General features: G+C 46.1%; 3 protein-coding genes and 1 long non-coding RNA gene across 5 annotated transcripts in view; 2 read left to right on the top strand and 2 right to left on the bottom strand.

Annotated features, from left to right (window-relative positions):
* The first annotated feature begins 222 nt into the window (after window positions 1–222).
* On the top strand, window positions 223–7,206 carry UNC119B (unc-119 lipid binding chaperone B). The gene is made up of 5 exons (XM_040605121.1): window positions 223–440; window positions 855–968; window positions 1,479–1,590; window positions 1,831–2,003; window positions 2,924–7,206. Exons 1-5 carry the CDS (start codon window positions 239–241, stop codon window positions 3,034–3,036), a joined length of 714 nt encoding a protein of 237 aa, XP_040461055.1. The 5' UTR covers window positions 223–238; the 3' UTR covers window positions 3,037–7,206.
* Window positions 7,207–7,267: 61 nt separating this feature from the next.
* Window positions 7,268–15,051, top strand: ACADS (acyl-CoA dehydrogenase short chain). Its single transcript, XM_040605038.1, has 10 exons — window positions 7,268–7,353; window positions 7,671–7,834; window positions 9,396–9,545; window positions 9,747–9,858; window positions 10,268–10,419; window positions 10,698–10,868; window positions 12,123–12,260; window positions 12,538–12,633; window positions 12,984–13,040; window positions 13,647–15,051. The coding sequence occupies exons 1-10, from the start codon at window positions 7,311–7,313 to the stop codon at window positions 13,797–13,799; spliced, it is 1,236 nt and encodes a 411-aa protein (XP_040460972.1). The 5' UTR covers window positions 7,268–7,310; the 3' UTR covers window positions 13,800–15,051.
* Window positions 14,071–18,851, bottom strand: LOC121093183. The gene is made up of 2 exons (XR_005829516.1): window positions 17,339–18,851; window positions 14,071–15,841 (listed from the first exon to the last, which is right to left on the bottom strand). It is a non-coding gene; the product is annotated as an uncharacterized LOC121093183 (long non-coding RNA).
* A 1,554-nt stretch (window positions 18,852–20,405) lies between these two features.
* The window catches only part of SPPL3 (signal peptide peptidase like 3), a 60,804-nt gene continuing 53,620 nt past the window's right edge, over window positions 20,406–27,589 (bottom strand). For both annotated transcript variants that reach the window (XM_040605049.1, XM_040605056.1), the window contains exons 7-11: window positions 26,182–26,288; window positions 25,036–25,199; window positions 23,569–23,768; window positions 22,393–22,502; window positions 20,406–21,623 (exon numbers count right to left, since the gene is read on the bottom strand). In XM_040605049.1, coding sequence (XP_040460983.1) covers window positions 21,552–21,623; window positions 22,393–22,502; window positions 23,569–23,768; window positions 25,036–25,199; window positions 26,182–26,288 — 653 coding nt within the window. In that variant the 3' untranslated portion in view covers window positions 20,406–21,551. The remainder of the gene's footprint in view (window positions 21,624–22,392; window positions 22,503–23,568; window positions 23,769–25,035; window positions 25,200–26,181; window positions 26,289–27,589) is intronic.

Here is a 27,589-nt window from a genome sequence, read left to right as displayed (position 1 = left end):
GCCGTGGTTTTTGTTTGGTTTCCGCCGCCGGGCTTTTCCGCCCGGCCTACCCCGCGGCCCCGGGCCGACGACACCCGCGAGGGGGAACCCCTCCGGCCGCGTACGCGGCGGGCCCTGCTTAGCTTCGGGGCCCCGCTCGTTGCTAGGCAGCGCCCGCGACCTCTGACCCGCCGCGGCGCCGCCCCTCGCTCCCATAGCTACCGAGGGAGGCGGCGGCCATCTTGGCGGCGGCGGGGCGATGAGCGGCTCGAAGGCGAGGGCGGCGGCGGCGGGCCCGGAGAAGAAGCCGCCGCCGGGGACCGGGGGGCCGCTCAGCCGCCTACGGGGCCGGCGCGGCTCGGGCGACGCGTCGCCGCGGCCGCCGTGGACCGAGTCCGAGTTGCTGGCGCTGGAGACCGTCCGGCCCGAGCACGTCCTGGGGCTGTGCCGGGTGACGGAGAGTGAGTGCGGGGCCGGGGCCGGCATCCCTGCGCCGCTCCGGTGGCCCCTTCGGCCGGGCGGCGGGGGCGGCGCAGGTCGTGCTGTGCCCCGGGGGGGCGGCGGGGCGCTCCCGCCTTCGGTTGCCTTGCCGCTTCCGCAGGGTCGGGGCTCGGGTGTTCTGTGTCGCTCTGGGGTGCTGGTCGCTGCTTGCCTGTGCCGACCCCTTCCCCTTCGCTTCCTCGCTCTGCCGCTGGCGCTTGGCGTGCCTGCCTTTGTGTCTTCTAGTCTCAGTTTTGTCCTGCTTCCATGAAGCTTCTGCAAAACAACTTGCAGTGTGTGTCTGAACGGGCTGGGGCTAACAACAACAAAAAATTCCTTTGGTAACTGCTCAGAGATCTTTTGAAATACCGCTGTATGTTTTCTCTCTCTTCTAGATTATTTATGCAAACCTGAGGACAACATTTACAACATTGACTTCACCAGGTTTAAGATCCGGGACCTTGAAACTGGAACAGTGCTGTTTGAAATCGCAAAGCCATCTGTTTCAGGTATGTCCTGCTAACATCGCAGGGAGGCTGGAGAGACTCATAGAGCTGAGGACTTGCGATGCAGGACTCATGCAAACCAAGCAGAAAGGTCCTTCAATCTGTCCTGGTGACTAAATTCCTCTCCTTTAAGCACAGGACGGAGTTTGTCTCTGCTGAGAAACTTGTTGCAAAAATGTGAAGTGATTATCGTGAGGCGGGGGAGTGCTATCAATTGCAAATCTTCCCTTCTTGGCTGGTTACGGTACAAAGTTTCTTTCATGTGTTTTAGCAGTTGTGAAGGGGGATATCCTGTGAGGTTGAGGGTGGTTTCAGCTCCCAAGCCACCAAGGCTGCACCAGCTGTCATAGCGGATCTTTTATTTCTTATTTAGTGCTAGTCTCAGACCAGTTATTAAACGCTTTTATGTTCAGTGCCTAAGTAATAGCCAGCTTGTTCTGGTACATGCACTAGCCAGTATTACCTCACATGTTTGCTATTAGTGGAATAACTCTGAGCTGGTGTGTTTTCTAGAGCAAGATGAAGAGGATGAAGATGACAACAGTGAACTGGACGCTAGCGCAGGCCGCTTTGTTCGTTACCAGTTCACCCCAGCGTTTCTCCGTCTTCGGACTGTTGGTGCAACGTGAGTATGAGTTCACGGAAAGAAGGGAGATACCAGATGTTTGCAAAGTGTCACTTGACAGTTTATAGCAAAACTGAGTCAGAAACTACAGAGAACCCATCTTGCGCTACAGATGTCAGAGTCCCTCTTTCTGAAATGATCTGTTGGATACTTGTGTAGCCTCTGGTCCAAGGCTCTGTTCTTCCCAGTAGGAAGAGAGATATGTCATTTTAGCTGTTTTTTCTTACTTTCTGCATGCAGAGTGGAATTCACAGTGGGAGAAAAGCCAGTGTCAAACTTTCGAATGATTGAGAGACATTACTTCCGAGATCGCTTGCTGAAGAACTTTGACTTTGATTTTGGCTTCTGCATTCCCAGCAGCAGGAACACATGTGAACACATTTATGAATTCCCTCAGCTCTCAGAAGACCTTAGTAAGTATCTCTTTCCCCACACTGACTTGTGTTTTGTTTGTGTGTGCATATGCTCGTTTTCTCCCTCTCTCTACTTGTGAAAGAAGTTATGACTGGGACGGCAGGGGACAGGAATAAATAGATAAAGACTCCTAGTTTAAGATGTGTGTAATCTTGACTGAATTACGGATTTGTGCTGCAAAGTCTTCTCCTTTGAAAATGAAAGAGTAAGACAACCTGTGTTGTCCAAGTCACAGATTGTAAGAACTGATCAGTCGCAGAGCTGACATGCCTGATGCCTAACAGGGTAGCCCAGAATATAACAAAACCCTGAAAAAGGGTTCTTTTGGTAGCCACGCATCTGCTTTCAGCACTAGCTTGTTAGGGCTTGAGCCTCCTGCTTTGGAACAGAACTGGCTCTTGTCAGAGAGGTGTGTTTTCGAGCCTACCAAGATCTCTGCAAATATAGGTTGCACAGGGTATGTTTGACCTCAGGGGGTGGATGGAGCAGGAGCACGTGGGCCCTTCTGTGGCTGCCTAGGTGCGGGAGGAGGTGCAGAGTTTGTGCCCTGCCTTGTGTACGTGTGGAGAGTGCCACTGCTTTTTCATTTGTGGTTTTGCTGCCCCTCTGCTTATAGGCGTAAGTGCTGCTCTGCTCCAGTGGTGGCTCTGACAGTTTCTAAGTTGCCTTGTGTGAGATTTCTTGATCCCCCTTTGTTTGCTTTTGACAGCACGGGTCCTGTGAATAGGAAGAATAGGAAGGGGTAGGCCAGAGTTTTTGAAGCATGCACAGTGGAGCCGTTTGCATCTCTTACTTGGGCAGGGCAGAACATCAGCCTGGTAAATCCAGAAGAGTGGCAGGGTCCTTTTCGCTCTTGACTTTGTGCTGTCCAGCGGAGTCTGGCAGGCTTTTGAATGTAATTGAGCTTTCTCTTTCACAGTCCGTCTGATGGTTGAAAATCCATATGAGACCCGCTCAGACAGCTTTTACTTTGTGGACAACAAGTTGATTATGCACAACAAGGCCGACTATGCTTATAATGGAGGACAGTAATCATTCTGTGTCCGCTGGATGCTGTGATGCTGTTAACCGTTCCAGATGTCCAGGAGTGGACTGGAGTTGCTGTCTCGTGCAACAAGGCTTCTTGCTGAACCCTTTTTCCTTGCACGAGGCTGAAAACACGAAGCAAAGACGACAGCTCATGAAAGTAAAGGATCTCCCTGCAATACTTCTCTATCGGACACTCAACATATCCAGCCTCTCATTCTTTATTTCTGGTTACCTTCTGGTAGCTTGGTTAGGCCATGGATCAGAGGCACTGTTAGAAAATTCTTGTTATTACAGTCTTTAGAATTAGGTTGCACCTTTAGTGCTTCTGATGTTTCACCTACTGGGTGACTACCCTCTTTCAAGAGGTCAGATTGTTTGGGTAAGCTGTTTCTTAGCAGGAAAATGTTAGTCCTTCAAGAAGCCGGTGATGCCTGAAGAGCAGATCTCTGGTTCAGTTGGATAGATCATCTCTTTAGTGCACAGCGGTTTTGTTTGTAGCATGGCTGACATTGCTTTTTAGGGTGCATCCCAATAGTCTCCAGTGGGAAAGATAAAATAAGAGACTAATTCAGCTTCTAAGCAGTGCAGGAATCTTCTTTCTGCCTCTGGGGGCCTGAGATGCCCCTGAGAACAGTTTAATCTGTGTCTTGCCAGAGATTTCGCTGGAAATATGAGGGGGGGCGGGGGGAAGGGGCCTTACCCAGGTCATTCTGATAGTATTTCTGTTTGAGCTCTTGTGAGCAAATTGCAGCATTTTGGAGCTCAGGGGTCAACCTTAGAGCTGAAGTTAATCTCACTATATTTACCATTTCTCCTGCTTCCTTTTGTGTAGGAATTTTGGCTTTGCTACAGAATGTATTGCTTTTTAGATCGACAGCATATTGTCAGCTGGGGTGAAGGGGAGGTGTCAGTTGAGTGGGGCTTAGGGGGAAAAGGGGGAATGTGGAAAATCACTTGAAAAACGTGTAGGAAGCAGAGCTTCCTAGGCTTCAGTCTCTCTATACTTCTAAACCTGCATGGTCTGTCAGAGGTGCTGGAAGGAGAGATGGTGGTGTTACCAGGTCATTTGCTTTGTTTCAGTTGAGGTATTAGTAGCTAAAAGCTTCCTGGGTCAGATCACTCAGTGTTACAGAATGGGATTCTTACAGTGAGAATATGCGTGATTCTCTTTTTAATTGTTTGAGTTCCCATCACTGCTCAGCCTATCTAGCTGCTTGTTTATGGTTTAGGAAGTTGTTCTGCCAAAGTAGTTAATGTCAGACCAGAGGGTGTATTTATTTCACAGCTGCATTTGGGATCTGGTGATAGGAAATAACATCATGCAGTGGGAAGAGGAGACCCACGTCTTCTCAGCGGTCATGCTGGGGCCCAGCTCCTGATTGTGCAAAATCTCAGCTAGCAAAACCATTTTCTGTCTATTTTGCTGGCTCTCAAGACTGGCATTTTTCCTGTCCACTCGCTGGGCTGGTCAGTTAGGTCTCCTGTATGTGGGAGTTGAGTTGTGTCTAGACTAGAGGCATTTGCTAGTATTAGTTACATTTGTTCCTTGAGACAGTTGAAATGTAACTCCTTGGTGGATACAGTTGGTTACCTATTGTGTTAAGTAAGATTCAGGGTAGTTCGTGTTTTAGCAGGATTAAGTGGGGTGGACATTACAGCCTGGAGCCTGTTAATGCATAGACAGCAATAGGAAACCACTGCCCTTACCTCACAGATTAATGGTATTAATTTTGGCATAGAAGATCAGCTGGCAAGAAGATCAGGGTAAGCAGTGAGATTATGTGGGGTGGCAGCCATGGAAGAATCTCCAGCTCTTGGGAAGATGTTTAATTATGATTAACCACAACAAATGACCTGTTCTGGGTGGAGCATTAATCATGAGCAACCACAACAAATGTCTTGGGAATGTGGAGGGGCAAGGTCTGCATGGTTGAAAGCTGAACAGTCCTGCTACCATCAGTCCCCTCCAGCATCTCCAAAGGCACTTAGGCAATCTCATTTAGTTCTTTCAGAATTAGTTAGAGCCGCTTGTGAAGCGGAGCTTGAGATGCCTCTTGTGGTGATTGTCTTCAGAAGGCCTCGTGTCCTGCCACTGAGGTGGGAAACGTTTGTTTTGCTGGAAGTTACTTGTGACAAGGCAGAACTGCTCAGAAGTATATTTTTCTCCTTAAGTGTTCTGAGATGCTCAGGATAGTACCTGAGGAGCCTGCTAGTTACTCCCTGGGAAATTTTAGCATATTGAGCTGAATTTGTGTGTAGAGTAAATCCAGGTGCCTTTAAATGTTACTTTTATCACATTTTCTGTATGAAGCAACCTCCTGCTTTTCTTACAAGTGTGATGATTCCCATCTGCTTTCTATGTCACTGCATAAAGATTCTTAAAAGGAAAATGGACTGTTGCCAGAGCAAGCAGCAGAAGTTACTGTACAGGCAAATACCAACTTGTGCAAGCCACTTTGAGTAGTTGGCGTGCAGCTCTGCACGCTTGGGGTGTTTGTAGGGGTGTGGGTGCCATCTAGCAGCTGCTTTGCAGAATGCGACTGACAGCAGGAAAGCACACTGCCAAATGTAAATGAGGTATTTTATGCTTATAGGAAAGTAGATTCCTGTTTTTAGTCATTACTTCTGCCGGTAGTGATGAGAAAAAAGCATTGAAGCAGTTGCTTTCGCATTGGTGTATGTATCAGCTATTCAGCAATAAGAGAAGAAAAAACTGGGGGAAGATCAGAAGACTTGCAGGTAGTGGTAGCACCCTTCAGTTCCTAGCTGAATGTTTGCTTTGCCAAATTAGAAGGTCTTTGCCCAAAAAAACATGCTGCAGAAAAAAAGTCCCTACAAGAGGGCAGCCCAGCACTGAAAAAGTTGATTGTAATCCAAAAAGTCAGGGATCTCCAAACTCCTGTTCCCACTTTTGCCGCTTCCCTAAGATTCGTTTTCTCTTAGATGCTTTCTATAAAGTGTCTTCTCTTTGTGACAGGGATGATGTCTTTGGTAAACGTGTTTTAACAGAGCATCTTCCTTTTGGATTGTGTGCTCCAGTGCTTTAATGATGGGTCAAAGCAGCTCATGACAGTGAGCTAGGAAGAAATTCTACTGGGATCGCACCCTTATCAGGTGGATGGTCTGTCCTAGCCAGGTGCTGGAAGCAAGGGAGATGCTTTCAGTGTCAGCTGAGGTTTGAGCAAGGGAAAAGGTATCTGTGCAGACAGCTGCTCTCGGGTTGTTGGCTGAGTTGGAAGGAAAAAAGAGTTGGGATCATACTGTGTTCTGCTCTAACAAAAAAAGGGACCAAACCCACAAACTCATGCTAAATCTTTCCAGTATTTGTCCTCTTAGTACCAGGACCTCTTTTTCTACATCTTTTTTGAGGCAAGTGCTTTGGATCCATGCAAGCAAGCTTCCTGGACAGCTGTTTTCACAATTGACTGAGGAATACATATTGCACCTTGTGAAGGATGGTTGTCTCTCATTGTATGGACTCGGTACTGCTGTCCTTGTCCTCCATTTTTGGTAGGAAGTGTCTTCCTTTGTGTGTTTTCCTTAAATTTTCGATGTCTCTTGCTGCAGAGAAGCAGCAGCCTTCTCTCTGGTGCTTGAGGATGTTTACTCCGCTTCTCCGAGGGTTCAGGAAGAACATTCAGAAGTCAGAAATGAATGAAGAAGGTGGTGGTGGTGAAGCAGTGAGGTCCAAACGTGGTTATTACTTCTCAGCTCTGTTTCATTACATCCTCTTCAGCTGTTTCCCAGTGTTTGTCTTCTGCCCTGCTCTCTTGTCACACCGAGCTACTGAGCTACTGGTGCTGCCCCGGAGCGCGGCCGGCACCAGGTGCAGTCCTGGGACCCCAGCGCTGCTGTCTCCCTGGGACTCAGTGAGGAGGCCGGGGCTCGGGGACAGCTGCCTGGTGGAGTCATCACCTCTTCCCCTGCAGCCAAGGACTAAACGCACACCAGCAGTCTCCGTGAACCGGGATCTCCGTGCCCTTACAGGACGCGTATTTGTTTCTCACAGCGTGGCCTTTGGGCTGGCCGCCTCGGGCGTGCTGTCCCCTGCGGGCACCCCGTGGGTGCCGTGCTCCCCCCGCGGGCGGCGGCGCGGTGCCCGGCTGTCGCGGTGTCTGTACGGACGTTCCTTTGTCACCAGCAATAGCAATAAACCCACCTCCCGTTTTCGCACGGGCGGGGCCCGCTCTGTGGGGGTGGGCGGGGCCGGGGCTGGGCGGGAGGGTGGGCCGCGCGCGTGCGCGGTTCCTCACTCCCCTGAGGCGACAGCGGGCGGCATGGCGGCGGCGTTGCTGGCCCGCGGTGGCGGGGCACCCAGAGGTGAGGGCGCCGGGCTCGTCCGGGCTCCGCCGCGGCTGCTCGGTGGGCTGCGTGGCTGCCGGGGGGTGGGAAGGGGCCGCGGCCGGCGCGGGAGGCGGTGCCCCGGTGCCCTTCAGGGCCTGAGGCGGGTTCCCTCAGCCGCGGCGGGCGCGGTGCCGCCCTTCAGCCGAGCCCTGCCCTGCTGCTGGAGGAAAAGCGTGCCCCCGGGGGGGCCCAGCCGCGGTATGTCCGTCTTGCCCGGGGCCTGGCCCTCCTGGGTCTCTTCTAACGCCCTGCCCCGGGCGTGGAGGGAAAGAACGGCCCTTCGTTCCTTTCAGCACTGGCCTTTGGGTGCCTCCGCCGGCTGCACACCGTGTACCAGACCGCGGAGCTGCCCGAAACCCACCAGATGCTGCGTCAGACGTGCCGGGACTTCGCCGAGAAGGAGCTGATGCCGCTGGCCGCCCAGCTGGATAAGGAGCACCGCTTCCCGGCCGAGCAGGTGTGCGCTGCTCCGCCGCGGGCAGGGCCTGAGCAAAGTGTAGAAAATTGCAGCTTAAACTGGCTTGTGGGAGGATTCTTAGGGTGTGGAGCTTGTAGTGCCACAGGACATTTTGAGCCTTTTACCTTGTGTTTCTCTGCATCTGGGTTTTAATACCGTGGCATTCGTAGTTCTGTTACTGCTTTACCTGTGGGCAATAATACAACAGACTTATAAAATCAATTACATACTTTTATAGACTGCACATAACCATAAAAATGGTTTATGGTGTGGAAGTGTCAATGACCCGTGTGCATTTGAGACAGTGAACAGAAATGATCAGGAGATAGATGCATGTTGGTCATTGTCTGGGGCTGTGAAGAAATAGAGATCCCAGTCAAACCTGTAATTTTTCTCATGGCAAGTGGTACATTCTGTGCCGTGTTGAGCAGATTAACTCACCTGTTAATTGCAATTAAATACTAAGCTCCATAAAATAATACATACTGTTACGTTATCCAAAAGGCTCCAAGCAAGCAGTCAGAAGCATATAAGTTTTGTTATACAACCCTCTTTCTGTTAAGGAGTAAGGAAGAAAATACTTTCCTCTTTACTTAACTGTTCTTATCTGAGAATTTTACATTTGATGCAGAGTTGAAGAAAATTCAAAATGTAAACAGGTTTTATTAAGGTAAAACAATATACATAGAACTAGTTATTGTCTTTTGTTCATCTTCTGGATTTGATGTGAAGGAGTAGTGTTTTGGGTGCCCATACAGAGGGAAGATGATTAAAAATTCTTGTTTTCTCTTGAAGCAAGCAGAGGCTGGTAACATACTTACTGCTGCAACACCAAAAGCTTGACATTTTAACAGAGAAAAGCTGCTTTTTTTTCCCGGTTTTTCTCCTTTATGGTGCCAAATGTTAACAAGAGACCTAGAATGAGACACTTGGTGCTCTGAAGGCCTTAGAGTTAAGAAGCCAGGGGTCCAGCTGAGGAACATGGGGTGAAATAATTTAGAATGTAGCCAATAATTAAATTCTCTGGGAAGCAAGACCTGGTTTTATGGGAGTGAAAAAGTCACCTTCTTGCAAACTGTTCTGTGGGTCATTCATTCTGTAAAATTCTTTCCTTCTGCAGTCGTAGGCTGATGCTCAGCAGACTCAAAGGTAAAGTTCTAATGATTTTTATCAGCTAGATTTCCCATTGAGAGTTTCCTATTGACAGGAGACATGCAAGGGGAAGAGCTTTGGTGGGAGGCTGAGGAAATGCTGGTGGGGTTGTACCTCCCTATTTTACCTTCAGAAGCCTCCCTGCTTCTCAGTACTGAAGAGGACTCTTTAAGTAAGCAAGAGCCTCATCTTAGGCAGCAGTGACTGTGTACAGCTCTTGTTGAAGTCATCGGGACCTGGGGACACTTACCAGTTTATACAGTCAGATTCGCATTTCACCAGGAGTTGTGCACATCTTTTCCTCTGTGTGTAGCCCTGCTATGACTTGTCTTTATCTCCATGTGTCTGTGTGTATTTGCTGGGACACTGGTGGTACAGAGGATCTTACTTCTCTGTTCACTACGTGCAGGTGAAGAAAATGGGTGGCTTAGGGCTGCTGGCTATGGATGTCCCCGAGGAGTACAAAGGAGCAGGCCTCGACTATCTGGCCTATTCCATTGCCGTGGAGGAGATCAGCAGAGGCTGTGCATCCACGGGCGTCATTGTCAGTGTCAATAATGTAAGTGTCTCAGGTTGTGTGTGAGTGATAGGCGCGGAACCGAGGCTGGCATCAGGGGGGTTATTGGAGAGGGTTGTTTGGGAGAAATGGGGCCTGTTCCTGCGGTGGGTTCTGGTGTGTTGGAGAGCACTTAAGACATTAGGGAGTTACTGGATTTCTTGTATCTTCAAGAGACGCTAACTCAATTCTCAATTCTTAAAGTCTCTGTATTTAGGGCCAATACTCAAGTTTGGCTCCGAAGAGCAGAAGCACAAATGGATCACTCCCTTCACTGATGGAGAGAAAATTGGATGTTTTGCCCTTAGTGAACCAGGTGATGTGACTGTTACCATTCCTGTTGAAAGAACATAGGGTAGCTTCTTTCCTTAGTCAGGTTTAGGATGGACTTTAGGTCTGTGAAATTGTAACAGTTTGTATAAAGGTTATTTGTAGCAATTCTGTGTAAATTAAGTCTTAGTGCCCAAGGTATTAACTGCCATCCCCATGGTCCATGCTGAAAATTTTCATCCCCTCTGTGAGCAGAGCTCTGGAGATAGACACATCTTAAGACACATACATGGGCCCTTCTCTTCCTATTTGGGCCCTGGGGAGAGACAGTGGCAATGCTGCCACCACAGTTACAAGAGGTGCTCTAGGCTGATGGAGGGGCTGTGGGTAGGGGTGAGTTGGTGCCCCAGGCTGTCACTGATTGCCTGAGTTTTGTTTGCTGGTGCCTTGCTCAGGAAATGGCAGCGATGCGGGTGCGGCATCCACGGTGGCACGCCTGGATGGTGATGAGTGGGTTCTGAATGGCACCAAGGCCTGGATCACCAACGCCTGGGATGCCTCGGCCACTGTGGTGTTTGCTACTACAGATAAATCCCTGAAGCACAAGGTGTGTTCATTTGGTCAGTCAGGGAAAAGGGGTGGGAGTAAAGGAGTTGTGCAGGAGAGGCACTTCAAAAAGGCTCTGGGGACACTATTTAGAGCCATGTTGGGCATCGAGCAGAGCAGAGGAAGGGCTGATGTGTGCTGGCTTTGTTCTCTCAGCTCTCCCTTTCCTTCTGGTTACCTAGACATGTGGCTTCCATGAAAAATGTTTGGAGGAAGCCTGTTGACAGCTAGGTAAGCGGGAAGTTGGCACTGTTCCTAAGAGTCTTGGTCTTGTTGCAGGGCATTAGTGCATTTGTGGTTCCCATGCCAACTGCTGGGCTGTCACTGGGAAAGAAGGAGGACAAGCTGGGAATCCGAGCCTCTTCAACTGCCAACCTGATATTTGAGGACTGTCGGATACCCAAGGCCAACCTACTGGGGCAGCTGGGAATGGGCTTCAAAATTGCCATGGTAAGAGATGGATTGGGGTGCAGCTGTGGTTGTGTGAAGCTGTAGTTCCCAAGCTTAGCATTTCCAGACTTAGGATCACTTTGGTGAGAGCCGCGAGTGTAAGCTGTTCTGTGTAACATTAAGCAGTTGACCCCTCTTGCCAGCGTGGGAGAAATCATTTGTAGACCTTGGTAAATCACTAACTTACCATAGATCCTTGACAGCACTTTTATTGTAAACTCGATGTGGCACAGTTCTCAGTTGAAATAATGCTGATGCTGCTGAAGTGGTTTGTCAGCAGGGGTGGCATAATTTTTATTTTTCTCCTTTCCCAACCCTCTATTCCTCCAGTGAAAAACATGGCATTTTCCCTAAATACTGTGGCAGAGGAAGGCTGTCCTGGAGGTCCAGGACAGCCTCTGGATAGCATCTACAGGTGGATGAAATCTGAGTTACAGTATGTGTGTGACTTGTGAGGAGGAACCAGGCAGCTGCAGAACAGCAGGTTTCCTGCAGTGATGCACTGTCCCTCGGAAGTGTTGGTGGCTCTCTGTAGGGGCAGAACCCCGTTTGTTAGCCTGACTTTTTGAAAAAGGCTGAGCTCCCTGGAGAACAGCCCCTTCCATTATGTCCGAAACTAAAAGAACCTGTCAGTCACCAACCACTTTTTTAAGACACTGAGCCCAGGGCTGAGGAGATGAAGCCTTCTTGCACTGCTGTTAATTCTTCCTGTGCATAGTGAGGTAGGGAAGCAGTTAACTTAATGGGTAGGTGTTTGAGGCAAGTCAGGTTATCGACTCAATTCACTAGTCCCTTTGAAAAATGCTTCAGTGTGTTTAGTAATGATGAGGGCAAAAAGTAAAACTGACCAGATTGCCTTTTTTTTTTTTTATTCTATTACAGTAAAATCAGCTGCACAGTGAGCCAGGGGTCTACCTGAAGGGTTCTCTTCAGACCCTTCCAGAGCAGATGTTCCTCATTGTGTTGTTTCCCTTATTTTTCACCCCATCTTCCACCCTACCCCCACCTTCCCCAGTTAGTAAAAAGCAATACGTCTGCTTTCTGCTTTCCTTCTTTTACCCCTGGGTTCTCTCTGCAGTGCCCAGTACATTTTATATCTCTCTATTCCTCCATAACTGGGAATATTCTGAATCAAGGTGGTATCTCATCAGAGGATACTAAGGCTCCAGCAGCTTTCCAGGATCAGAAGTGTGAGCGTACTATATTTGATCAAGTATGATTTGACTTAATATAGGTATTTTTTGTCTTTCTCAGCAAACTCTGGATGCAGGAAGGATTGGTATCGCCTCACAGGCTCTTGGAATAGCACAGGCAGCTCTGGACTGTGCTGTGAATTATGCTGAAAAGAGAATGGCCTTTGGGTCACCCATCGCAAAGCTACAGGCAGTGCAGGTACACACTAGGTGGATGGGTCACTTCCAAACATTGCTGGGGCTGCTGGAAGGTTCATGTGGACTCTCGGGCATAGCTTCAGGCATGCAGTGCACTCTGCCCTGTCTGTGATAAACAGCGTAGTGACTTCTGTTTTCCAACACCATTAAAACTGATTGTTGGGATGGAGGCGCTCCTTTTCTAGCAATACGGGCCTCAGGGGTGGGAGATTTCTGTTGTATGTTCTTGTGCAGGCAGAGGCTGTCACCTGGAACAAAGGCAATGTTTGTCATTGCAGTTTAAGCTAGCAGATATGGCTGTGGCCTTGGAGGCTGCGCGCTTGCTGACCTGGAGAGCCGCGATGCTGAAAGACAATGGAAAGCCCTTCACAAAGGTATTTCCAACCTTGCATTTGTCTAGCCGTGATAGTGTGGGGCACAGACTCAAGGCAAGAAAGCAAGAAACCCACACTGTACAGCATCACCATGTGCAGCGCTCGCCCAGCCAGTGCTTTCTGTGTCTACCCCACCAGCAGATCCTGGGCTCTGCTGTCTGTCCTTGGGCAGCCTGCTGTGCTCAGTCCTGGTTTTAGCCAGTGGGAGAGGGGTGGCTGCTCTCAGCTGGCACCAATGCTCAGGTCTGTCTCTCTGCACAGCTGGTCTGTGAGCATTCAAGCTCCTCATGCAAGTGAGATGTTCCTTTTTGTGACAGCTGCACCCTCAATGATGTTTTCCTTCCCCACAGGAAGCAGCAATGGCCAAACTGGCTGCATCAGAAGCTGCAACGGCCATAGCTCATCAGGTAAGTAGTTCAGCTGACATCTCTGCAATACAGCATGCTGAAAGGGAGTTGGTGGTGTTGCACAGTAAGTGCTTGGGGAAGGTGGGATGGAGTTTGCTATATTTTTTTATTTTTTTAAACAAACCAACCAACCCACCCATATGGCTGAAGCTGCTTAGCATGGCCATCTTCCTGGATTGTGGGAGTGAGCAGGGATTTATGCTGCCCTGTGGCAGCTACTAAAGTCTTCTTGTGTCTACTACTGTCCAGAGCAGTGGCAACGTTTTGCGTGGGATCAGCAATGTGGGAGACAGCATGGGTGCACCAGACAGGACTAAGTTTGCAACAGTGAGCAAATGGAGCAGGACCTCTGGTGTCTTTAGCTAAACATGGTTCACTAACAAATGCCTCTGAAGCAATTCCTTTTCTGTCTGGGACATCAGTATTGCTCTTGCCCAGCTCAAATCCTGTTTATTCCTCTGACTGCAAAGGAGCTGTAGTCATTCAATGTGTCTCCCTCCCAGTTCTGCTTGTAGTGGGCTTTAGCACCTTTTAACGGTGGCTGTGTTCTGTAGAAAACAAATTCCTTGACCCTGCTTCCATTCTAACCTGCTGCCTTTATTTCAGGCCATCCAGATCTTGGGCGGGATGGGCTATGTGACAGAGATGCCAGCAGAACGCCATTACCGTGACGCTCGTATCACTGAGATCTATGAGGGGACCAGTGAGATCCAAAGACTGGTGATAGCAGGCCAGTTGCTGAAGGCCTACCGTAGCTGAAGAAGCCATCTAGAGCAAGACACTCCCCCAAAGTGCCTTGTAATGGTGCACAACAGTGACTGAGTCGCGGCCCTCTTGAATGAGGCTAATGATGGAAGTTTTCCTCACCAATGAGTAACTGACCCTCTTGTTAAAATGTGCTGATTCTTCTTTGGACAAAGTATGGTGCACGAAGGCCATATGTAGGTTTGTAAGCAATGGCTCTGAGTGGAGGAGGGAGGAGGCAACCTGTTTTTGTAGGGGAGCACAGGTCTTTTCCTAAACTGGAGCGTTGGTAGTGGCAAAATGACTGTTCAGTAACGTCAGCAGCTCTCCTTGCACACTTCCCAGCCACTGGCTGTTCTGCAAAAATTTGTCACTACATGGTACTGGATAAATAACTAGTGCCAAAGTCAGAGGCACTGAGATGTGACCCCTGTGCCCTATTCCAGGCTGCAGGCTATACTGCCTCTTCTGAGCAGATGTTAATGAATTTCAGGTGTGGGATGCAGCTAGGTGTGAGCTCCTACCTGGATCCAGGCTGTGCTGAGGTAATCCTGGCAGCAGTGCACTTCTCCCCACTTCCAACAGGAAAGGAGCCAGACAGGAGGACACAGGTACTACCTACACACCAAGGGCTCTGCGGACAGGCTGTGGTCGCTCCCTGTGTACATGTAAAAACACAGGTTAAAAAATCTGCCTGGATCTCAGCCAGCAGAGCCCAGCAGCCTGCGCACTTGGCCGCTTAGGGACATAGATGTAAAAGCAAAGGACAGAAAAGCTGCAGTGCCTGAGACTGGGTTTTTTTTAAAAAAGAAACCCCAAACCCACCAAAATAACTCTGCTCCCAAAGCTGCTTTTACTACACCAGCAACTACCCACCAGGAAAGCAAGTGCACGAAGCGGCAGTAACAACCACTTCAATCTCTATACCTTTTAGGCAGCAAGGAGGAAATGAACAGATGACACAGAAAACCTTACCGGGAAGCTTTAGCAGTAGCACATATCCTCAATCGGTTATTTTTGGCAAGAAATTAACTTTTAGAAGATTCCACAGCCAAAAAAAAAGCTCTAAACTCAGGAAAAGAGGGAGAGGATTAAGGCTAGAGCTTGTATGGTCCACCTCCTTGTCCAAGCAATGAGTACACTAGAGGTAAATGGTTCTTTTTCTGTGGTGTCTTTTTTTAGATTTATGTGGAGAAAGAAAAACATCAGGATTCTTATATTCTCTATAAGAGAGCAGAGAAGACAAATAAACCCTGATTTTAAAGGACCACCAGTCCCCACTTTCCTTTTTTATGCAAATGTGAATTAATTTAGAATATTTTCTTCCAGTCGCAAGACCCAGGAGCATAAGCCACCAGTGCCTGCATGCACCAGCCAGACATTGCGGTGAGGTGCAGCGGGTGTAGACATACCAGCAACAGAAATAATCCCTTTGCAGGTCGCTAGAGGGCAAGTGCACACTGGGGCAAAGTCTTCAAGTTTTGAGCTTCTTGCTGCTCTCAAAAACCTAAGGATTAACAGAAACAGAGCCACACAGTGCATTCAACAGGAGTACTCCTACTGGAAAACAATTCTAATAACTGTGAATATATTGTAAATTATGGAGGGCTTCTAGGAGAGAGACACCTTTCCAGCTTTATCTCAGTCCATATCACTGCTTTGATGATTGATGAAGGCTCATTTCCGTGTAGGAGGAAGGGGTATTATCTTACACTTCTCCTGCAGTAACCCAGCGAGATCAGGAGCTGTTAGGGCTGCTTGCTGCGAGGAAGTGAGGACTTCAGGAATGCAGTGTTACTGTTCCATGTTCATCTTCACTGACCTCCTGGGCTGAGCTCCAGCTCAACCCGCAGTGACCCAGCACAGTCAGTCAAACTTGGGCCATGCCTGCTGCACTCCTTCCCCTCTCTGCATCTAGCTGCTTTACCGTGTCATCAGCACTTTCAGACTGCTTCTCTTCCACATCATGCCTTTCATTTACCAACTCGAAATGACTGCAGCTTCTCCTCTTCTCCAGGGCAGAGTGAAATTGCCCCTGTACATGCAGCATGGCTGACCTAAGGGGGAGAATAGTGATTAACACCGCAGCAGACAAAGAAAACACCTGAAGAACCTACAAACTAGATGTACCAAATCCCTTGTGGACCTTCTGCAGAGAATATGTGGGGCCGGAGGGGTGCAGCATCAAGTAATTGACTGGTTTTGGAGGAGCCCTGCTGCTGCACCCAACTGGAACCTGCTTTTAGGAATGCCTGGATCACCCACCATGTGTCTTGTTAACAACCTGCTTACTAACCAGGTCAGCTGCTGCATTGATGTCGGAGCCAACAACTGCATACTTGATGCTAACTTGTTGCTAACTTGCTGAGCACGGCACCTCTGCCACAGTTCGCATCAAATTGCACTGTGCATCATCAAATTACAAGAAAGGTGGAGCCAGTCCAAAAAAAAAAATCACTGGTCAAGGTACAGCATGCCAGTCAGGTTCCTGAGCCTAGGAACATCTAAAGATAGACTATTAGAGTTTCCTTTTGTTATTACCTAAAAACATGCTTTAAAGGGTGCAAAGGCTCTAAACAATAGCTTTCCGATACTTTCCCTGCCGCCACCGGTCCAGAGGGATCAGTAACCTGTCACAGCACTGTTCACAGCTGTGCTTTGCGGTAAACAGCATGGTTATGCACAAAGCCTGCCCCAGAGCTCCAAGAACAAAGAGCTGGCTTTTCTCAGAACAAGATACTAAGAGCTTATTCCTTGCTGCTGCTGGCTGAGAGAATTTTGGCTGTAACGCACGTGCGACTGCTCCTCGGGGCTGTTACAGAAAAGAACTGCTGAAAGTACAAAACACAAACAAGTTTTGCAGCATTAAATAGGGAGCTCTTCCTGAAAGCCACCCCCAGACAGCACTAACCTGGCTAGGTGTGGGCAGGGCTGGGCTGTCCTTGGAGAAAAGAGGCTAGTTACAGGTGAACCAGCAAGTTTCATCAATTTACAAACTCAGCCAGCACTGCAAAGCTGGGGCAGTGAGATGGGAAAACGAGGTCATACATACATTAGAGACGGGTAGGGATGCTGCAGCTACACTTTTCAAGGACATTGGGGTTTTTGCCTCACCATGCTTTCAGTGCACGAAACCAGTTACAAGACAGACTAATGGGACTGAAGCAGGGGCAGCTCTAACTTGAGTCCTTTCTTAAGAAACACAGCAATGAGGAGTTACTCCCCCCTGCCTTCGATTTGATGTATTGTATTTCCAACGTAAAGCTCACAGTCTCTTCATACGAGTTCCCAATAGACTAACGGAAGAGATGAGCTGTTCTGGGCTGAGGTGAGAAATATGTAGTTCTTCCTGGGGAGCACAGATCTGAATCATTCTTCTTGGCTGCCTGGAAGCTGGATCCCCTTCTGAAGCATCTGCTTTGCTCAGAGCACAGCCAGACAGGGCTCATCTCTCGAGTTCAAACAATTTTGAAGAAAACAAACCAAAAAACCCAACCACAACCCAGAAGCACCATCTCAGCCTTCCAAGTTCAAGCAGTGTATAAACTACTTACAGAACTCAGCTGAAATTGCTGTAGTGTTGCTTTCACATCTGAACACTCCTCTAGTAGTCTTTTTTGAAAGTGTTATCTGTAAGAAAAATAGGACAAATTATTTTGATTTTAAATTAAAATTTTGTTTTGCCCCCATTGTACACACAATCTGGCAATGGCCACACATTCAGGTTATGTTTGGGATCTTGGAAAGTGTCAAAAATAGCAAATTTGAAAGACATCCTTAAGTAAAACTCAATGTACCTAGAAGACTAACAGGAAGAGGCAATGGCATAGAGATAAGAAAACATGACAGTGTTGTATCTTGAATGCAAAATGCAGTTTGCCGCTGTTTAGCTAAAAATCAATTTCAAATTCCACTCACTCACTACTTTTAACACGTGGGAGCCTTCCTTCCACTTTCCCCTTCAAGGGGGTTCAATGGTGAGCTGGGGAAGTCACCCCAACCATATGCATATATTTCCTGATTGCCTCAGTGACTTCCCCATCTCACAGAACATCACATACTGCCACACTCAAGACAGGAAACATTCATCTCGGCAAAAGGCTTCTGAATGTCACACGACCGCAGCGCTGGCACCCTGGTGTGCTCCTGAGCCCCTGCAAGCAGCGCAGTACAGCCTCGAAGGCTGGGCATGGATTTGAAAACTTCCCAGGCTGCTCCCAACAGGCCAATACAGACACAGAGTGACCAGCTTGCATTTCTAATACACTTACCCATACTATACCCATAATACCCATACTGGCTGGCCAGACAACCCCAAGTCATTGCTGAACTCATGTTTGCAAGATCATGACCTTACAGAAATTGCAAAATACAAACAGTAAAATGGCTAAGCTGACTAATCCCAAAGATGCAGCAGAAACTTAACTCCGGAACTGCTGACAGGTTTGTACATTACAATTCTGTATTTTATAAAGCTATAAACACAGTCTAGTCTCTTTACTTTTTTTCCAGAATCCTTTTACTTTCCTACAAGAAAGCTTCTATTAGTCAAACAATTACTAAAATATTTTTTTCCAACAACTTTCCAGAAGATAGGACAGGTGGTTTGGTGATCTCACTGCAGGACTTTGTGTTCAACAAAACGTTAATCCAAGAAGGCACAAACAACTGTACCAGACCCAAGAGGGACAGGGAACTCTAGGCCCTGCTTGGCTTCCAGAAATCCAAAGCCGCTCATACAGTTTCATCCTCAAGCTGAGAAAACACATAGTCGGCCAGACCCAAGAAACATGGACAGAAGGTGGATCTGCGCAGGGAGGGCCCAGCGGCTGAGTAGCATGGTAGGAATCCCTTTCTAATCCCCCCAGTGCTGAGGCGTTCTAGATGGAAGGAGGGCTGTGGGACAAAGCCTTACAGCTCTAACTTACTCAGAACCCCTAGGGCAATGCTTTTCCCTCTGTGCATGTAATAGCTTCAGTTAACCTCTGCAAAGTACCAAAATCCTTTTCCTGTCAGTGGTGGCTGCTGTTCCACACCGAAGGGGCTGCAAACACCTTTTCAGTCCAGTTTTTGCTCACCTGGCAGGTAGGTGCAAGCTTCTGCTGGGGGAGCTGGGCAGTCAGCTCAGCGCAGCAGACACCACCTGTGGGTTCAGAAGCAAAGTGTTGCAGTTACAGCTTAGTCTTCTCTTGGTGCAGGTCAGAAGGCTGCAGCGTGCAGGAGCACAATATAGCTCAAAAAGGAAGGCCAGGATTTTTTTCTGGAAAGCTAAATTACTTCTCAGTAAGCATTTCTCAGTTAGCATTTCTGGAACTTTTTCCAGAACGCTTTTCAAGTCTAGAAAATCATTCATATCCATGCTTTCCTGGCAGGGACTAAAAAATGCCACCTCAAAACAGAAAGACCTTTTGTTGTAATTGCAAAGGCAGGAGGGAACTGCTGTGAAGCTGAATGCACCTGACGTACGTTATCATCAGGCAGGTGGATAGGCCTGGGACCATCAAGCAGTAACTAACTGGATTTTTAACATGTTATTCCACTGCTTGGAACCTCTGGGGGAAAAAAGCCCCAACCAACCACCCACCAAAAAACTGTCTTTTTTCTCTCTCTGAATACCCTCCTCAGTATTTTATTCACTGAAGTCTGAGGTGTGTAACTGAAAACCGATGCCTGTCTTTTGTCCCAAGCTGACTGCAAGTCTGAGACCTAACACCCGCTATGAACACAAAAAGCGGATTTTTAATTAAAAACTATTTAGTTCATTTAAAAAATGGCAGTTGCCTGACAATGAGCATTGCAGGCACGTGCTAGAGGAAATGCTTTCAAGTGAAAGAGATGAACTGGGGGTGGTGGCAGGGGGATGATACCAAAAAATCAAGTCACAGCATCCCCCTGCCACACCCACCCAGCCACACTTGCTTAATCTTAGAGCCCCCCAGACCCCTGTGCTGCTGCTTACCGCTTCTTCAGAGGTTCCACCCCTTGGAGATCTGTTACAGCAAGTTCCAAGGCTGTCGGCCTGTCAGCCCCTCTGCCCGCAAGCAGTGCCGGACGTGCCTGAGAACAGAAGATGACGTTAATTAATGACAGTACACACTGTGCTGGACAAAATTTTCTGCCATGCTAAATATGCTCTTTTTGTAACATCTGACAGAGCAGAAAGGATCAGGTATTTCACCAAAGTTTCCTTACCTGTTGTAACAGAACCGTACCCCAAAGTAATGTTACTGTTCAGTCCGATTCATTCTGAAACATTCCTGTTTTCCTTCGAGTTAACTAACAGTTACCAGCATCTATCAAACCACCAAGAGCTACAAGCTTTTGGGAGAGCTCCCCACACCCAATCTGACAGAGTATTTTAAAGGAAAAATGTTCTAGTTACCTCAGGGAAGCCTTTCAGTCAACAAAATAACAGAACTGGAACCGCTGGTTCAAAAAAAAATAATAAATCCACATTTTAACAGGCTACAGGTACAAAGCAGTCAACACACAAGCTCCAACCAGTCACAACAGTAAAGGACAGTTTTCTTTTTTCCTTTTTTTTTTTTTTTTCTTTAAGGGGCAGGGGCATGGAAAAAATACAGCATACTAATGCAACAAAATGCAAAAAATACAAAAAAATAGAAAATAGAAAAAAATGTATTTACAAGTGATACATTACTATGATCAGAAAGCACAAAGACAATTGCTGCTATAATACATGCACTGGGTCAAGAAGGAACTACTAAAAACCTGCAAGGGAGCTGTTTGTAGAAACATAAAAGAAAAAAAAAGAAAAAAAAAAAAAAGAAGACACCCCCCACCCCCCTCCCCCCTCAAACAAACAGGTTTGGGTTTGAACTTTTTTCTTCCCTAGTTTGCTACATTGATCAAAATCAAATATCCCCTAAAGTCCATGAGTACAATCGGTACAAATACTACACTTGGTTTGAAACTGCAGGTTCAGTTGTAGGAGGGGGGGGAAAAAAACAGCAGCTCATTGTAGATCCATATACAAGAAAGCCATAGTAAACTGCTCTACATGCTAAAAATTACAGCAAGCCCCTGTCTGCTACATAGCATGATTTTAGCAGGTTTTCCTTTTTATTTATTCATATATATATCTATATGTGTGTATATATATATGTATAAAAATCGTGCCCTTTTTCACTGCAACATGACATCTGGGTGGAAATGTAACTTGTTACAACAAATTTTTATATGTATACTGCAAGAAGTCACTCAATGTCTGTGGATTTAATAAGTAACCTCACACCACAGGAAATATTTAATAAATCAAAAAAAACCCAATATTGTGACAGAAGACCTTCTGTCTCAGTTCTTTTCGAAACCGAAGTCCAGCAGGAAACTGGTCCCAATGTCCATGAGAGGTTCTCTGAAGAAGCTTCAGTTTGCTTAACTGTTTTTTCTTTTAGTGTTCACAAGCTTTTGAACGACTTCAAGCCGTTTTCAGTTTCAAGTCTGTCTCTTCCTCTCTCAAAGGTAATAGTCTGGTACTAATCCATCTGAGTGAGGAAAAGAGGAAAGTGGCTGCAGTTGCACAAAGGGTCCCCAGTTCCACATCTGCAGGGAGATACGGAGTCACACACAGCTCCGGGATCTTAGCTTTCTTTTCTTTTCCTCCTTTTAATACGAAGTCCTTTCGTACAAGTCCCATAATTGGTACCTTCCCAAGTACCAGCCAGTCCAGCTTTAGGAGACGACCAAGCCACAAGTTAAAGTGAAAAGGACCAAGGCAGAAGTTCAGGTCACTTTCTATCTGGTCCATCATACTTCCAGGAAACGGGAGCTGCTGGACTTGGAGTGGAAAGGCTCAGACCACATGCGACGTAGATCGCCCTAAGGCAGGAAAACAGTAGAAGGACCATGCCCTCAGAAACTTTAAAGTTCATTTAGAATTCAAATTTTAAAATGCATATCTACTTGGAAGCATGTCTTTAAAACTAAAACTTTAAATCTACTTTAAAACTAAAGTAGATTTAAAACTAAAATCTACTCTTCGCCTGTTTTGCAAATTACAATAATCCCAGTAAAAAATAAATCCTTTCCCTGTCAGGCCAGGCCATCTTATTTTGGTGGCAGATCTACCCAAAAGAGGTTTCTCACGGAAGAAAATATTCACGCAGGTGGAAAACTCTAGTCTTTCCACTCTGCAGAGCGTTAGATGTGCGTTTCAACAACAGCCCTGTAACAGGAAAGGCGAAATTTTAAAATTACGGTTCAGAACAGGTGACTGGGAAGAGGTAAACAAGGATCTGCCTCTCCAATCTCTGTTCAACCTTTGTGCACGCATTTTTTCATGTCCAGCTGGGCAAGGACAAATTCACTGATTTAATTAAAACAGCGTTTAATACTCCAGAATTTAGTTAGCTTATAATTTTTGTTAATTTATGTACATAAATTATCTTCTATTTCAGCAGGTCATTTCTCAGTTCCTCAGTCCTCCAGACTGAAGACTCACCCCAGCAGCAGCAGTACCTTAGCTCTGGGCCAGGGCTGTTAAGGACATGCATCATCCTCATGAGAACTGCTGCCCGGTGCAAGAACACTGAACCTGCTTCCAGCTGACCCCAGAGCTTCCTGCTGTGAGCACGTAATCCTGTCTTACCTTTAAATAGGCCATGGTGAGGAGCGGCAATAAAGTAAAAGGTACCAAATAGAGTAGGGCGGGCTGGGCTGCCCGGTGAATACGAGAAGCTACTGTTGCAGTTAATAGACCTGTAAGGAAAAAAACTGACTATAAATATCTTTAGATTGCATATAGATGTTCTCATCATTCCATCCACACGTGGCTCCCTTCCCCACCATTTTAAGAGACGAGCTGTGGAAAAGTTACTTACCTGTGTTTCGCTTTTCCCAAATACAATTGAAACAAACCAAACAGTGAGAAATTATTCTATTTTAATATTGGGCTGTGTTGAGCCACTTGCTCCAGTTTTGAATTTCAAAGACTAAGCTAAGAATAACTCAAACAAAATGCACAAAAGGTGAAGGGGAGGGAGCTGAACGCACCACAGTGATGTGCTGCTCCAGTGCTGGTACCTCCTGAGACTGTCAGCCCGAGGCCCCTAGCGTGAGAAACGGGGCGCCAAGAGGAAGGAAGCATTGTACCCACCGGGAATGGTTTTCCTGGGTATGTGTCAAAAGAGAACATAGGGGGAAAGATGGGGGGCGCGGAGGAGGAAGGCTGCCGGTAGGAAATTATCTTTCCTTTTCATCCTCAGAAGGACTGCGAGAGGTCAGGGTATGCACACACATGTCCTGACCTTAGGGAAAAATCTATTTTATGTTAGGAAGGAGAGTGATGGCTACATCAAATTATAAACAGCATTCCAGTTGTGACTATTTACCATTTTCTGTATGTATTAGAATGTCACAGGATCATAAGCATTAGCAGTAGAATGCAAAAATGCAGGAATTATCTAGATGAATTACCTAGATGTATTTTTGCACAGCACAATCCATCTAGAAACTCCCGTATTTTTCCCATAACCCAGGCATGAGCTAGGACACCTACGCTAGTAATGCAAAGTATAAAAAGTTGCTAATAAAAATACACCGATATCTTTTCCATCCTCTAAATAAAACATAACATCTTAAAAAGCAGACTGTAGAAGGGTTTTTCTCCCTAGACCATGCCACCAAAACCCAAAGAGAAGATTAAAACAGGAACCAAGTGTTCTCTCAAAGCCTCTTTACGCCTGCTTCCATCATCTTTTAAACCTACTACAATAATCCAACTTCTGCTTGCTATGCAGCTATCCATATTAAACTAATTACTCACCTACAAAATATCCAATAAGTGTGCAGTGAAAGTAAGAGACCTTCTGCATACGTCCAGAGATGTTCCCTGGCCCGGGGGCACCACAGGAATCACTGTTGGCTTGCTTTTTGTAGTTATCGTAACGTAGAACGAAGCAGAGCAGAAGACCTGGCATCACAATATCTCCAATCCCCAGCATAGAGAAGTGGCTGCCTGTGGAACTAGAGAGCAACCAAAAATGGGTTCATGCCCAAAACACAAGGTGACAAGCTCTAGACTCCTCCACTTTGGTTTTGCGCTTTGTTTTGCACATCCCTTCTTTCTACTGGCAAACTCTTACATAGTAGAAGCTAAATGCTGGCTACTGAGGATTTGCTCCTCGGTGATTTCACCACCACCTCAGCACAGCTGTAAATGTAACCATTTTGACATAATGACATGTTGCTCTAAACCAGTTTATTTCTACCAGTAGTGTTTAAGCTGCTTTTGCTCTTAACTCAACTCAGTGAAACAGATCCATCGACTCAGTATTTCAGCCATGTCTCCTCTAAGCATTGATGGGAGGTACCAGTTGACCGTTTTATTGAACTGTTTGATTAACATCGATAGACACTGCACCCTCATTCTCATGTGCACAGATCGCCTCTAATACAAGGCAATAAGTCAACTTATGGACTTCTCAGATCTTTGGCCTCAGACAAAACACACAGAAAACTATAGTCTCACCAGATTCCCAAAAAGAGCCAGCTGTTAAGTAGACCAAGAACTAAAATTGCCCATTATCTTAAAACTGAGATACGTGTCAAGAAAATGAAGTCAAATTAAGTTATCACAAAGTTGACAGAATGAATAATTTTGGTTTTATCATTGCGGACAATCAACTCCTAACCCCTGTAATTTCAGCATCCCAACATCTAAAGAAACAAGAAGAGAGTAAATACACCAACATGAACTGCTGCATAACTGCTGACGCACTGAAGCTTACTGTCCCATCAGGCCTATGCAGATCTGGTTAAAAGTCTGAGACATCAAGGAACCCCCACAGCAGAGGTGTGAAATAATCTCCAACATGACACTCACCCGGTAAGCCACCCTTGCTTAGATCAGTTTCTAACTCCCTTCCCCATCGCTTGCAATTACACAGTAATCAAGACTACTGTGACGGCACAAACCTCAGGTCTTTTGCTTTTAAGCATTAGGTCATAAATCCTACAATAGCAGTCATTAAACTGTAGAACTCACACATATGTCGAAAAGCAAATCCTGTTCTGAATGGGCCACCTGTTAACCTAATTAGGATTATTTCTGCACGCCGTGAGTCAGCAAAGAGTCCAACCCTCACTACTCATTATGTACCTTTTTATCAGGAAAAGGGAGTGACTAACGAGGGAACTAAGTTGGTATTTTCCAGTATAATTAGCGGTACTACCAAGTACAGGAAGGGAAGGTTTTTCTTATATAGTACAGTAGAAGAACTGCTGATTTTACCTTGGAAATACAAGTTTACCAGGCAGCGACAGACGGGGAACATCTCTACCCACATTTGGTCCCAGGTGAAGTTTCCGGGATAAAACATCAAGGGGGTTATCTGCTGGTTGTGTGGCCACTTTCACCATAACATTGCTGTTAAAGATGTAGGCAGAAAAAAAGACCTGTGGAGCAAGGAAACCATCAGAAATTACAGACTGCAATTATATACTCAAATCTGCGTGTGTTTTTGCTTTGCTTATTCAAGAAAAGAAAGGATATTGTCTAAAATTTCCATATACGTGTGTTGTATATATATGGTGATAAAAAGCAAAATGCATTTCAAAAATTCAGATAAAGTTTTTTACATTATTAATCCTCAAGAATAACTGGAATATACTTTCTGATACCAAGATATCGATCGGTATCTTGAGATCCTTTGGGAAAGGATCTGTCTGGACCACAATAGGTGGTCTAGGACTACAAAGACAGGTAACAGGATACTGAAAATACGAGAAAGCTTGAAAGCAGAGAAGAGGTGAGTGAGTGCTCACTCGTAAATGGAATGATGCAACACTTGTTTCAAACAGGCTCTTACGCTACAGCTCATCACACTGGGAAACAGACTGGCTGTCAGAAAGCACTTCCCTGGATCAGTGCTCACTGTCACACAAAAGTAAAACAAAATCCTTTCAGTATTACAAAATATATTCTGTCAGGTTTCTTGTAAAAGTGCAGGAAGATTTTATGCCAACCTCAGTGACTATAAATCAGTCTGCATTCCTATCTTGTGGATTTTGCTGCTCATCAGATGTTGGCATGTGCGTACTGTGCAAGCATGGATAAGGCTTTGTGTTTACTTGGAAATGCTTGTTCTGATCCTCAGCCAGGCTTTCAAAATCTGAGGTCCAATTTCTTTTTTTAAATAATATGCCAAAGTTGAAATATTCTAATCATGTTTCTGCTTTTGTCAACTCATTAGCAAGGAAATCATTCGGTATCCTGCTGCAGACTTTAATGCCTCAGAATGAAGCAATGAAGCTGATCTTCTGGCTTTGCCAGATTTCAGCAACTTCATACTAGTACAATTCATGTAAAAATGGCCCAAGGCCAATTACAGATCCAAAGGATAAAAACAGTTTTAGCAAAACCAAACAAAACACTTACCCAAAATACATCATAAATTAATAACCCAGAGAGTAGCAAGCAGGAAACCTTCAGGCTCGGCAGCCGAACAAAGGCTATCATTGCAACACACAGGCCCATAGCCAGAGCTACAAAATGCAAGCACACAATTAGTTCATTAAAAATAGCAAAACAAACAGAAAACCCACCAACCCCAAGCCAATACCTCCCCCACAAAAAACACTCCAAAGGAGCCCCTGTTCACACCTGTGCAGCACATGCACTAGATTACTCTCTATTGTTTCCAGATAGTGAAATTCTTCTTATCAGAGTAAATAAAAATCAAAACACATTTGGTAGCCAACTACAAACATGTCCCCATGGAAGCAGAAATCCCTCTGCAGGCACAACTGCCCATTCCACTCAACTTCCACCAGCCGCCACAAAGAAATGCTTTCATGTCTTGTGCCCTAGACTCTCTCTCTCCCCCCCGTAAAACACTGACTACCCAGTTAAAAACAGAAGCAACAAAACCACCTTGAACTCTTCGTACCCCAAACACAAACCTCTACTTTTACACTATTAGGAGGTTTTTCTAGTAAATGTATAAAATAAATAAAATCCTTGACTCTTAATTATGAAGTAGCATGGTTATGTGACATGTTAGAACAAGATACGACAAAAGCCTACTCAAACCTATCTTCTGTTTGGGCAAGATTGTGTAAGACTGCCCGAACACTAACTATGAAATATTCGCATTTAGATCTACAGGGATTTCCCAATGACAAAACTCGATGTGAAGGCCTACCTACCAACGGGGAAAAAAACATGGGCAAGTCTTTTCCTAACCCCTCTCTCAAGGATGAGTTTTCAGCCAAATCAACAGGCTGAACAACATGCTGCAGCTCAGATGTTAGTTTTGTTCCAAGGGGAATTTTGTCAGGGTAGAAAACTAGAAACATTACACAAAAAAAATAATTCCCAGTTTTCACATTTGTGCGATTTCCTGCTTCTTTAAGCCTAGCCTTACCTACCGAAGGTACTCAACTGACAATTGAATATTTTTCAACTGGTTACAAGCAAATCCCTAAAGAGATACTTAAAATACAAAAATTAAAACTTAAAAAGCAAATCAACTTTCATCTATTTACAAGGAATGGAGCCCTGTTAGGACCAGATTACACTCAACTGTGCAGACATTTGTAAACAAAATGTATTTATTTGTCTAACATGACACAGAATGTGTAAAGAGGTGCGAACCTATTCTGACCAAATGAAACCACAGAGAAAAACTGATCCATTACGTACGTGCCCACCAACACAACGACTTGACTCTGCCAAAATGTACAAGCTAACCTTTGGAGTCTGATGCTATAATTATGTAACTGTGAAACTACCTTATGCTTGTATTTCACCTGAAAGATGTGGAGTTCTTCCATCAAAACACTGA

This window comes from Falco naumanni, chromosome 1, assembly GCF_017639655.2.
Source record: "Falco naumanni isolate bFalNau1 chromosome 1, bFalNau1.pat, whole genome shotgun sequence".
Taxonomy (NCBI): Eukaryota; Metazoa; Chordata; class Aves; order Falconiformes; family Falconidae; genus Falco; species Falco naumanni.
Note: the sequence above shows the minus strand (reverse complement) of the source record. Positions and strands in the feature narration are given on the sequence as shown.

Coding starts and splice junctions, on each gene's coding strand:
- UNC119B (XM_040605121.1), top strand. CDS start 239: ATGAGCGGCTCGAAGGCGAGGGCGGCGGCGGCGGGCCCGGAGAAGAAG. Junction 1,591..1,830: donor CTTCGGACTGTTGGTGCAAC/GTGAGTATGAGT, acceptor TTCTGCATGCAG/AGTGGAATTCACAGTGGGAG. Junction 2,004..2,923: donor TCAGCTCTCAGAAGACCTTA/GTAAGTATCTCT, acceptor TCTCTTTCACAG/TCCGTCTGATGGTTGAAAAT.
- ACADS (XM_040605038.1), top strand. CDS start 7,311: ATGGCGGCGGCGTTGCTGGCCCGCGGTGGCGGGGCACCCAGAG. Junction 12,634..12,983: donor ATGGAAAGCCCTTCACAAAG/GTATTTCCAACC, acceptor CCTTCCCCACAG/GAAGCAGCAATGGCCAAACT. Junction 13,041..13,646: donor CAACGGCCATAGCTCATCAG/GTAAGTAGTTCA, acceptor CCTTTATTTCAG/GCCATCCAGATCTTGGGCGG.